At 41.4% G+C, this 12,459-nt stretch overlaps 1 protein-coding gene across 2 annotated transcripts; it reads left to right on the forward strand.

Annotated features, from left to right (window-relative positions):
- The first annotated feature begins 3,090 nt into the window (after nt 1-3,090).
- Nucleotides 3,091-11,788, forward strand: atg4da (autophagy related 4D, cysteine peptidase a). Of its 2 annotated transcripts, none has more exons than XM_068727035.1 (11): nt 3,091-3,471; nt 4,355-4,596; nt 4,698-4,781; nt 5,141-5,314; nt 5,878-6,229; nt 6,321-6,385; nt 6,498-6,649; nt 6,786-6,864; nt 7,941-8,017; nt 8,280-8,399; nt 10,266-11,788. In XM_068727035.1, exons 2-11 carry the CDS (start codon nt 4,380-4,382, stop codon nt 10,443-10,445), a joined length of 1,500 nt encoding a protein of 499 aa, XP_068583136.1. In that variant the 5' UTR covers nt 3,091-3,471; nt 4,355-4,379; the 3' UTR covers nt 10,446-11,788. The 2 variants fall into 2 exon arrangements, with proteins under 2 accessions (XP_068583136.1, XP_068583137.1); XM_068727036.1 differs by having other exon boundaries at nt 4,400-4,596.
- Nucleotides 11,789-12,459: the final 671 nt, after the last annotated feature.

Here is a 12,459-nt window from a genome sequence, read left to right on the forward strand (position 1 = left end):
TTAAAATTCACAATAGAATATGAAATAAAGTGCACAACAAACAGATAACAGTACTATAAACAAGTATGATGAAGTGTAATGTAAAGTGTCAAGCGTGTTTATATGAAGAAAAAGGGAATGGATGTGCAGGGGAGGGACCGGTAGGAAATTGTCCTGGGGATGACAGAGTCAGTGGGGATCCTGGGCTTTGTTGATGAGCCCAACTGAAAACGGGAGAAAACTGTTCATGTGGTGTGAGGTCTTGGTGCTGATGGACCGCAGCCTCCTGCCAGATGGAAGGGGCCCGAACAGTTTATGTCCAGGGTGAGAGGGGTCGGCTACATTCTTTCTTGCTCGCTTCAGGGTCCTTGAAGCGAACAAGTCTTGGAGGGACTGAAGATTGCAGCCAATCACCCTCTCGGCAGAGCGAATGAGGCGCTGCAGTCTGCCCTTGTCCTTGGCTGTGGCTGCAGCGTACCAGATCGTGATGGAGGAGCAGAGGATGAAAGAAAAAGAAATTCAACCTGCCAAAGACAATGATGGGGCACTTCTACACAGCCATCATTGTCTTTGGCAGGTTGAATTTCTTCAGCTGCCTCAGGAAGTACATCCTCTGCTGAGCCTTCCGATGGATCTGATGTTAAGCTCCCACCTGAGGTCCTGGGTTATGATGGAGCCCAGGAAACGGAAGGACTCCACAGCGTCGACGGGGGAGTCACATGGGGCTATGTTCTTCCTGAAATCCACAACCATCGCCACTGTCTTTGGAGCATTGAGCTCCAAGTTGTTCAAACCATTTAGGTCTCTTGGTTCCAGGACACACACACACACACACACACACACACACACACACACACACACACACACACACACACACACACACACACACACACACACACACACACACACACACACACACACACACACACACACACACACACACACACACACACACACACACACACACACACACACACACACACACACACACACACACACACACACACACACACACACACACACCTTGAGTTTCCCCATTATTTCTACCACACTGATTTTTCTCTGATAGAGTGATTGGAACAGATACTTCTTTGTCACAAAAAACATTCATGAAGTTTGGTTCTTTCATGACTTTATTATGGGTTAACAGAAAAAGTGATCAAATCTGCTGGGTCAAAAATATACATACAGCAGTGCTAATATTTGGTTACATGTCCCTTGGCCATTTTCACTTCAATTAGGCGCTTTTGGTAGCCATCCACAAGCTTCTGGCAAGCTTCTCGTTGAATCTTTGACCACTCCTCTTGACAGAATTGGTGCAGTTCAGTCAAATTTGATGGCTTTCTGACATGGACTTGTTTCTTCAGCATTGTCCACATGTTCTCAATGGGATTTAAGTCAGGACTTTGGGAAGGCCATTCTAAAACCCTAATTCTAGCCTGATTTAGCCATTCCATTACCACTTTTGATGTGTGTTTGGGGTCATTGTCCTGTTGGAACACCCAACTGCGCCCAAGACCAAACCTTCGGGCTGATGATTTTAGGTTATCTTGAAGAATTTGAAGGTAATCCTCCTTCTTCATTATCCCATTTACTCTCTGTAAAGCACCAGTTCCATTGGCAGCAAAACAGCCCCACAGCATAATACTACCACCACCGTGCTTGACGGTAGGCATGGTGTTCTTGGGGTTAAAGGCCTCACCTTTTCTCCTCCAAACATATTGCTGGGCATTGTGGCCAAACAGCTCGATTTTTGTTTCGTCTGACCACAGAACTTTCCTCCAGAAGGTCTTATCTTTGTCCATGTGATCAGCAGCAAACTTCAGTCGAGCCTTAAGGTGCCGCTTTTGGAGCAAGGGCTTCCTTCTTGCACGGCAGCCTCTCAGTCCATGGAGATGCAAAACAAGCTTGACTGTGGACACTGATACCTGTGTTCCAGCAGCTTCTAATTCTTGGCAGATCTGCTTTTTGGTGGTTCTCGGTTGACTCTTCACCCTCCTGACCAATTTTCTCTCAGCAGCAGGAGATAGCTTGCGATTTCTTCCTGATCGTGGCAGTGACAAAACAGTGCCATGCACTTTATACTTACAAACAATTGTTTGCACTGTTGCTCTTGGGACCTGCAGCTGCTTTGAAATGGCTCCAAGTGACTTTCCTGACTTGTTCAAGTCAATGATTCGCTTTTTCAGATCCATGCTGAGCTCCTTTGACTTTCCCATTGTAGCGTTTGTGGGCGTTTGTTTCCAATGAGCCCTATTTAAATGGCCTCAGAGAAGTCACCAGCTGTAGTCACTCATAATCACTCACAAGAAGTTAAGAGGCCATGCTATGAAGCTCATTTCATTGACACAACTTTCTAAGTCACCAAAATTGCTAATTCATGTTGCTGTATGTATATTTTTGACCCAGCAGATTTTGTCACTTTTTCTGTTAACCCATAAGAAAGTCATGAAAGAACCAAACTTCATGAATGTTTTTTGTGACAAAGAAGTATCTGTTCCAATCACTCTATCAGAGAAAAATCAGAGTTGTAGAAATAACTGGAAACTCAAGAGAGCCATGACATTATGTTCTTTACAAGTGTATGTAAACTTTTGACCACAACTGTATATATATATACGTATATATATATATATATATCGTATATATATATACATGTATATATATATATATATATATATATATATATATATATATATATATATATATATATACACATGTATACATGTATATGTGTATATATATACATATATATGTATATATATATACATATATATACACATATACATATATGTATATATATATTTATACGTTTTTTGCTGTAACAATTCATAATGTCCAACATGAAAAAGCCTATTATTTTAAACCTGTGTACATAAACTCTTCATTCAACATTAATAATATATATGAATATAAAATATACAATATTGTACAAATGTAGCACCTGTCACTCAAATCAATCAGTCATCTATTTACTATCATGTGATTACATTACATAACATTAAGAGTTAATATTAGCCAATAGCACGCTGTTAATGTCTAATACTCTAAAATAATCCAATCAGCTTCCCCTCAGTGCTCACTTCTACCAATGGCATTGTGTCAGGAAAGGACAACAGGAAGTGAATGTCCGCTGCTGTCAAAAGGAGACGCTAATGCGGTGGCCCCGGAGAGCAAAGCCCCCACTATGTACTGGAATATCTTTACCTCGGAGTGCACACATTAGCTTGTTTGTTGAATGGAGGAACGCGTACCATACTGCTAAAAGTAACGTTTGTTAATATCTTTGGTCAGTCCGGCTGGAATGCTAGGTAGCTAACACCGGGGGCTAGCGTCTTGTAATGCTACATTTAGCTAGCTCTAGCAAGCTAGTACATTAACGTCACATTTATCTGTGAAGACAAGTACAGTCGTGGATGAAGACCGAGGAAGTCGCTGAAATGAGTCAACATACCACAAGGCACCGACCATCTTAGCCGTCGTTTACAGCAGGTACGTAGTTGTTTGCTATTGTTTTTAATCGTAAGCGTTCCCGTACCCGTAGCCATGTTTAAAGGGGAGGTGTAACGTACGGTCACTTGACTAATAGACTTGTGTTAGGAGAACAATATCGTGCATATTATATTGCTAAATGACTTTGAGGATGTTGATCCGCGGCAGGCAGTGACAGATTAATTTCTGCACTACAGCGAGTGATTGCTTAATGTGTTACAGCTTGATCTGCACTGAGACATGATGACGGCCACCATAATCAGATGACTTTCACAGTCATTGAAAAACCCGACATGCCGGTTGTCAAATGCTAATCACATGACGTTTATTCTGCACATAACTGTTCCCATCGGTGAAACCAGTGACTACACATAGTGTTCCCTGTTGAAACTGCTACTCATCAGTTTCAGACCGGGGTGGAAAAGTCACTGGTACTTTCCTGTTGTGTGCAGTGCATTGTGAAAGATGGATGAGTGAAGTGTACACTGACGACGTAGCAATTATTTATATTTTTCAGGAAGTGAGGACTTACCTTTTGCCTACAGACTGGCTGTTGTGCCGTTTCCCTATGAGTACATAACAAATTAATTTATAGCATCGAGAATGTAATCTTAACTTTGCTTTTGCCACAAAAAACTTAAACAAGGGAGGAAGGAGGAAACCTCAAGAAGATCAACAGAGGAGGATCCCTCTTTTGAGGTGGGCAGACGTGCAGCATATGTTGTAAACAGTAGATAGATGTAGGAACGGTTAAATGACTACGTGGAGAAACAGAATCAATAGCCAGCATTGGGTTAAAAAGCACAAACGCATGAGTACACGTCAAGTGTAAGTTAAAGAGTTTCAAGCAGAGTCAATAATTTAACCCCCCCCCCGTCACTAGCATTCAGCTCTGAGGGCTCAGAGGCATGAACTCCGTTTCCCCCAGCGCGGTGCAGTACGTAGGGGGAGTGATGCAGGACGAGCTGGTGGAGAGCCGGAGGCAGCAGCCCCTGGAGCGGCAGGGCAGCTTTGGTCTCAGGTCAGCACAGACTCCAGATCCCAGTAGAGAGGCCACCGGAGAGCCTGACGAGATGGACAAACTGAAAGCCAAACTGATGTCAGCGTGGAACAACGTCAAATATGGTTTGTACTTGGAGGAAGAGTGTGTGTGGGTGCCTCGATCTTGTTCATTGTCTTCGTTGCCACTTTGACAACTTCCATTCTCTCTGCTCCTCTTTCTCTAGGTTGGACTGTTAAGTCTAAAACCTCCTTCAACAAGATATCGCCGGTCACTGTCCTGGGGCACTCCTATCTGCTCAACAGTGAAGGTGAGCTCTAAATACAAAAATGTCTTTTAAAAATCTCAAGATTGATCTCTTTCTAATCAAAAGTGCTTGTCAGTATATGCTGCATTTCCTCTTTACACGGAGACTCCAGGTGTTGGACTGATGTGTATTTTGGTTAACCACAGTGGTGTAAAGCCTCTTCCTTTGAAAGGGTTTGAAAGGCTGGGTTTACGTCAGAGAACACAAAGCAGTTGACCTAAAAAAAACTTTCCCCTTTGATTACACAGTTTCTCATGTCAGATAACCATGAGATCAAATTCATGAGCAGTTTGAATCAACAAAGTGTAAAAGTTCTCTTTCTTTTTCTCTGTCTCACCCTCCACCCTTTCACCTCCTCCCAGATGAGGTGGAGCGGTTTCGTTCGGCTTTTGTGTCCAGGATTTGGCTGACCTACAGGAGGGAGTTCCCTCAGCTGGAGGGCTCCACCTGGACCACAGACTGCGGCTGGGGCTGTATGCTGCGCAGTGGACAGATGCTGCTGGCTCAAGGGCTCCTGGTCCATCTGATGCCCAGAGGTTTGTCTCACAGGAAATATAGCTTTATTTAAGGCTGGCTAATCTTTGTTTTTTCAGTGAAACTAATATCTCAGTAGTGTGACACACATTACATGTATACTGTTGGAGGCAAGTACTCCTTTAAATTGAAAGGACTTCAGTGAATACTTTTTCTCGAGACAGATAATCGGACAGATTTTACCACTTTTTGGAAATGTCCATTAACACTAGGTCTGTCCTCTTTTCATCCTTTCTCTTTTAACTAATTCCTGTGTCCTTCATCTCACTATTTATATCTCTGGCAAGTTTTTATTGACTCAGTTTTACTCATTTGTGTTTTCTGCTCCTCACCTCTCTCCTTTTTTTAAATTAATATTTCTGAGCTTTACTTTTATTTGTTTCAGTTTCTTTTCATTGCTGGCAGAGTTTGTCTCTCTTCCGCTCTCCATCATCGTCTGTTTTTAGAATTTCTTATTCATTGTGCCCATGCTTATTAGTTTGATATTCATAAGATGTCTCCTCTCTGATTGTTTAATGCTAAGGACTGAAGTTGTTAAGTGCAAGCCTTTTTTTGTATTCTTCAGATTGGGCTTGGCCAGATGTTCAGCAGCTGACCGAAGTGGACTTTGAGGTGTTCAGACCGCGTTCCCCAGCCCGGGCTGGAGGAGTCCCCATCCCCTCCTTTGGCTCTCCACGAGGGTCCAACACCCCCGAAAAGTCCCTGATGAGTGATCAGGCGCCCAAATGCAGCCAAAGGAAGAGACCGGAGTCTGTGCGGGACAGGCAGGCAGAGCCCATCCACCACAAGCTGGTCACCTGGTTCGGGGATCAGCCCCCGGCACCTTTTGGGCTTCACCAGCTGGTGGAAATTGGCAAAAGTTCAGGCAAGAAGGCTGGTGACTGGTATGGCCCCTCTATAGTGGCACACATTCTAAGGTAAAGACGGCGTTAGAGGCATTGTTTTTTAGAAGCAAGGATTTAAAATTTCTTTGCATTGATTGGAGTTATTAATATTTTGTTTTTTCAGGAAAGCGGTAGCCAAAACCTCTGTGCTCCACAACCTGGTTGTATATGTGGCTCAGGATTGTACAGGTGAGATTGACACACTAGATATTGGTGAGAGTCCAGTTCAACATGTATTCCTCTGGAAATATCTAAGAAGTCTTCTCCATATCTTTCCTGATGGTGTTTCTGTGCTCTGCAGTGTACAAAGAGGACGTGGTGCATCTCTGTGACCTGTCACTGAGCCAGACGCCCCCTGATCCGTCCAGCCAAACCTGGACGTCCGTCATCATACTGGTGCCTGTACGGCTGGGAGGGGAGGCCCTCAACCCGTCCTACATCGAATGTGTCAAGGTGTGAATACTCTGCGTTCACCCCACCCATCCACAGACCCCTCTGAGCTCACTAGAGTAATGTTTCTTTGTTGAAGAACTTGAGTTCTCTCTCACGTCTCTTAAGTCATATTGAAAACATCCATGTTCATTTCCAGAACATCCTAAAGCTGGATTGTTGTATTGGAATCATCGGAGGCAAACCGAAGCACTCGCTTTACTTCATTGGCTTCCAAGGTGAGAGCTTTTTCTTTTTGTTGAAGGAATCAAGGGATTTAAGAACAATGTTGTTACTTGGTGTTTTTTGGAAACATCATGTAAGAGCCAGGACCATAGAGTTCTTGTCTCTGCTGTTTGTCTCATAGTTGTCTGTAGGGCTCAGTGCACAACAAATGACTGTAGCTGTGTTATTTAGTGACTATTTATGTAACATTCAAAGCTCTTCTTTTCTGTTCTCTTGCTCTCTGTCACTTTTTCTTGAGGCGCTTCTTTCCCAAGGCAACAATCTTTGAATCGGTGATGATGGCAACATGGTGGGGATACTGCATTAGCTGGTTAGCCTTTCCTAACCATGAGTTAAACTGACTGACTTAAACAATTTAAACACAGCATGGTAGAAGCACAATAATACACTTAACATTTTCTCGATATTCAAAAACAACTGGAAGCTGACGAAACTTCTCTTTTAGCTCATCCACTATTTTTTGTTTATCAGGACTCCTCTAAAGAGTTTTGTCTCGATCAATGTTCTGCTTCAACGATTCCCTCAGTACAGTCAGTAATAATAGTGCCACGCCCTCGATGCAGGTCGGTCTCCTTCAGATGTTTGCTCATTGTGGATTGAACACTGGCTTGTTAAAAATGTAAATGTCTAATTATTTCATGTAGGATTTGTGAAGAGCTGTCTTCCTCAAAGCTGTGCAATTACAGTCCAAACTGGCCGCTGCCTGTGACAGGCGTAGACTCTGTCGACCAAGCAACCAACTCTTCCACAAATATACTTCTTGGTAATCATTGATTTCCTCTTCCTGGAACAATGATTCTGAAAATCATCAACCATACACACAATAGAAGAAGTGACAGCTGCTTTAGAAACCAAACCCTGTTGCAGAAAATCCACATTAATACTTTTTGTACTGCGGCTAATCGTACTTGATATTTGAATCTCAACTCATTCGAGGTAGTTGCAGCTTGAGTCAGTGGGAACAAGATCTAAGAATATTGAAACGGCAAATATATGACTGAGCCATTCATCTGTTCCTGGTCACTTCATACTTTAATACAGTATTTTGATTCCTCTTCCCGTCTGTTAGATGAACAGCTGCTGTATCTGGACCCTCACTACTGCCAGTCCGTGGTGGATGTCTCTCAGGTCAACTTCTCACTGGAGGTTGCTTTCATTGTCTTCATTCATATATATATATATATATATATACATACACATACATACACACACACACACACACACACACAGTATACTGTATGTCTCTCTTACCTCAGTCTGTCTGGCTTTTTATGATCACATCATAATATTGAACTTCTTGGACCATGTGACTTTCATGCTCAATAGTGTTTGACTGATAGAGATAACACGTCCCATCATTAATTTTTATTGACCTTCTTATTGTATGTCTCCTTCTGTCACTCTCTAGTCGTTCCACTGTAGCTCTCCTAAGAAGATGCCCTTCAACCGCATGGATCCCAGCTGCACCATCGGCTTTTATGCCAAGAACAAGAAGGACTTTGAGTCTCTGTGTTCTGCTGTTAGTGTGGTGAGTTTTTACACCGTCCTGCCACTATCTGTCTCTAAATGTCATAGCATTTAATAACAGCAGAGAGAATACCATTTAACTTCCTACTGTGTTAAAGGATGGGTAAGAAGGGATCGATTAAACACGGCCCTAGCCAGGTCTGTTATGGATAATTGCATGATACTATCAGTGACATGCGGTGAGGTTCGTGGCTGGTGAGGCACTGACTGCACACTACATAAGTCAGATTTACCAATATATGAACCCAATAGAGTTGCTTAAATCACCATTCAATTGGCAGCTTGCACATTGACTACTGGTTGTTTTTCATATTTCATATCAGCATTCTTTACAGACACACAGGTAAGGTACATATTTAATTCCACTGGGAGCGTGTACGGAGCACTCCATTTCAGAAAATTGTGAGATCCCGAGATAATGTGTGTAACAACCACGGATGTATAAAGAGAACAACAAACGCATAAAAGGTTACTTTACCTGTCCGACGTTGAATTGCTGTTGATTTGGTCATATTTCCCTGTTTTTTGAGACATTTTTAAGCTTGGATATAGAATCTTACATTTTTGCGGTCAAAGCAAAATATAAGAAGAAGAAAAGTGTAGAAGAAGAGCAACGACAGAACAAGCATAAACCTGACCCGTGGGCTCTGGCACGCCCCCTTCATTAAGGCAGAGGTAGTGTTTGCCCCTCTGTGCTTTTTCACTGCGGTTTAATGTCAGATCAGCAACACTAAATATGTTCTACACAGACGTGAAATACAGAACCTATTATATGTAAAGAAAGGACATATAATAAAAGTGTCTACAAATATTACAGTGGTGACAAACAATGAGAAAGCAAAAGGCACGCGCTCAACCCAGTTAGTGAGGGATTCACAATCTGAGGTGAGGAACAGCTCGTCGCTGCCTCACCTCACGTGTCTCATGTCATGTGCTAATTCAGCGATTTTGATTATAAAAATGCTTGAAATGATTGGAATCATACAGAAATTACATTTATAGCACAGATCAGTAGAGAAATATAAATTTTCATTTTAGCATTATTTGTTTTTTACTTTTCATGATGACAGGGGAGGCTCTGCATCACCTGCCTCCCCTGACCGCACGTCCCTGGATACTATCTACTATGTATTAGACAGCTGATCCCACAGGAGCTGCAGGAGCCTGGAAGTTAGAATATGTAATATGTCAGGCTGGAACCAATCAGCTTCCTGGAATCACTGTACACTCAATCACTCAGCCAATCCGAGTGGCTCACCTGAATCTGATTCGGCTATGTGTGTGTTTTTAATTTCTATTCATCTGTTGAATTTATTTAAATGACACTTAAAATGTAAGTGCAAAATGCAAGCTTTCTTCCTACAACTTTTATTTATTTTAACTGTAAAAGGAAGGTTTTCTGATTTTTTTTTTTTTTTTTCTTTTTTTTTGTACAGCACTTTGAGCTACAAAGTCTGTATGAAATGTGCTGTACAAATAGATTATTATTATTATTATTATTATAATGTCCCTATCCATCCATTGGGTCGTATCAGTTGGCAGCCGACTATTGCTTTGACCTGAACTTGCTTTTTCCTTTTTATTTAAAAAAAAAATCTTTTGTTAATTTAATATCTTTGGATTTTTATGCTTTGTATTGAACACAAAATTAGCAATTTGAAGATGTCAACTAATTGGGAAATTAATAGTAAGATTCATAGAGAATGGAAATAATCAGTGGTTAGGGTTCTTTTTAATTTTGGCTCACAAACGATGTAAAAAAGCTCTTGATTTGACAGATATTCATGTACTCTCTTGACACGACATTCATGATGATTCTGAAACATTCTGGGACATTTTTGTTGACTCGATTTTGTTGTCCTCCCAGGCCCTGTCGTCATCGAAGGAGAAGTACCCCATCTTTACCATCGTGGAGGGCCAGAGTCAGGATTACGGACTTGAGGGTCAAAGCAGCAACCACAGTGGACCTGCAGCTCACATTCTGCCCCCCGGCAACCTGAGCAGGAGTAACAACAGAAGAAACAGTGATGAGTTTGTCTTCCTGTAAGGCACCGAGGAGGACGCTCTACTAGCTGTCACCCGTAGGGGCAGACGAGGACGCCTCATTTCCTTTCAAAGGGAGGACTTGCTTCTGTTGATGGCGCAGCTGCAAGGTGGACATGACACTTTAGTGCTTTATCGCCTTTGCTGGTCAACGGAAATAAAGACCGTGTGGCTTCTGTTATCACCCTTTTTGTGTGGATGGGTATTATAAGCTAACGTAATGCGTACTGTCTGAAGCATTATTTCACTGAGCAAAGGCAGGACTTTAAATTGGTTCATTGTTGGAAATGTTCCAACTACTTGAAGTATTCTTGATTCACTTCATCAGATACCCAGAAAGCCTCGAAGTCCAGCATGTATGAGCAAAATCAAGCACGTTGTGTTTTCATCCTGGTCTGAAGTGGACTGGAAGGTGACGTGATATACCACCTGCTGAACGTCTCCCCTTTTGTTTTTAGTTCTTACATTTATTTATCAGGTTTATGAACATATTGTTGTGTTAGTTTAGCTTATCTGTTTGTCTTGAATAAGTGTACTGATGTATTTAAGAGTGTCACGTTGAGGTTTCAAATTCTTCCAAGAGCGTCTTGAGCAGATGTAAATTCATTCTAGTGTTACACAAATGACTGGGGCTTTGGTCTCCTACATGCTTTGGCGCTCCATTATTGATCATTAAGAATAGGAAACCCTTCCAGGAATCTGCTCTGAAGACTTACTCAAGCTCCCAGGTCGGAGGTGAAGAGATCCCTTCAGCTGGAGATGGATGTGTGTCTTTACCTGCTAAACTGTGGCTTGTGCCATGAAACAGGATTTTTAATTTATCTGGATACATTTGCAAAGTAAAAACCCAGAACAGCTCTTTGTTTTCCACTTGAGTTCAGGTTCTGGGTTTTACTTGGCAAAGTTATACAGTCAATAAGACCGGCCTAACTGTTTTTGTTGCGATGTCATTTGTGTTTAGTTTGTCTCTTTTCCTCGTGAAGGCTACTACTGCAGGTTGCTCTACTACTGTTATTTGAGTTCTTGTCTTGATTAAACTTCAAACAATGGAATCACATTTTATTTGCATCACATACTCTATAGATGAAGAGATGCACTGTTTTGTTCTTACCTGATCACTGCAGAAGAAGCACAGACTGTTCACCCTGAAACAAAATGCAATGTTTTGTCTTCAGAATGTAATTCAGTGCAGTTCACTCCTGTTGATTTCACAGCACTGGAAACTAGTCTGCCACCATTCACCTTTTGAAGCTAACCTGTCATCTGGTTTCTTGTTCACTTTGAACTCACCTGAGGATGTTAAAGCTTTATAACATAAAGTTAATACACAGGTAAACTATGAACTCATATTTGTCAGTGATGACTTTCTGACATGTGTGTTATTATTCACAGAGGTGAGTGAGTGTGAAAGCCATCCTAAACCAAAAGGCGCTGTGGTAAATGTTTGACAAAAAAGTTTATGTTCTTCAAAATACACTGACAGTGGATTAGCATAAAACGATGCATGCAAACATTCATAAAAGTACAACAACATTGAAAGACGTAATTCTCATGTAATGCAATAATGTTAAGAGTGTGAGAGCAAATCTGCTGTGTACAGTAAATGTTACCCCCGGGATGCAGCCACACTGTAAAATGTTGCTGTTTATTTAATATTTAAAAAGTCCATTGTTCATTAAGTAAGCAGGTCATTGCAATGCAATGATGTTTATTTGTGGAGCATATTATGTGAGATGGGTGCTGCTCATAGGTAGCAAATGTATTTTTAATTTTGAATTGCATTTTTTTTGTTCTGTGAAAATCATCCTGTACAGGCAACATAGTTTTCAACTTCTCAGAAATCTTAAAATACTTGCATTGTACAAACAAATATTGTCAGTTGGTTGTTTATTTTATCACTTTTGTTAAAAATTTGAACAATGGTTTTATTTTATCTGAAGTATTGCATCTTTATCATTAATCTACTACAATAATTACTATTACTCTGTTCATAGTCCCCAGTGTATCATGATTTAACA

Source organism: Cebidichthys violaceus, unplaced genomic scaffold (genome assembly GCF_023349555.1).
Source record: "Cebidichthys violaceus isolate CVI_PGR_0920_01 unplaced genomic scaffold, fCebVio1.0.p SCAF_4, whole genome shotgun sequence".
Lineage (NCBI taxonomy): Eukaryota > Metazoa > Chordata > Actinopteri > Perciformes > Stichaeidae > Cebidichthys > Cebidichthys violaceus.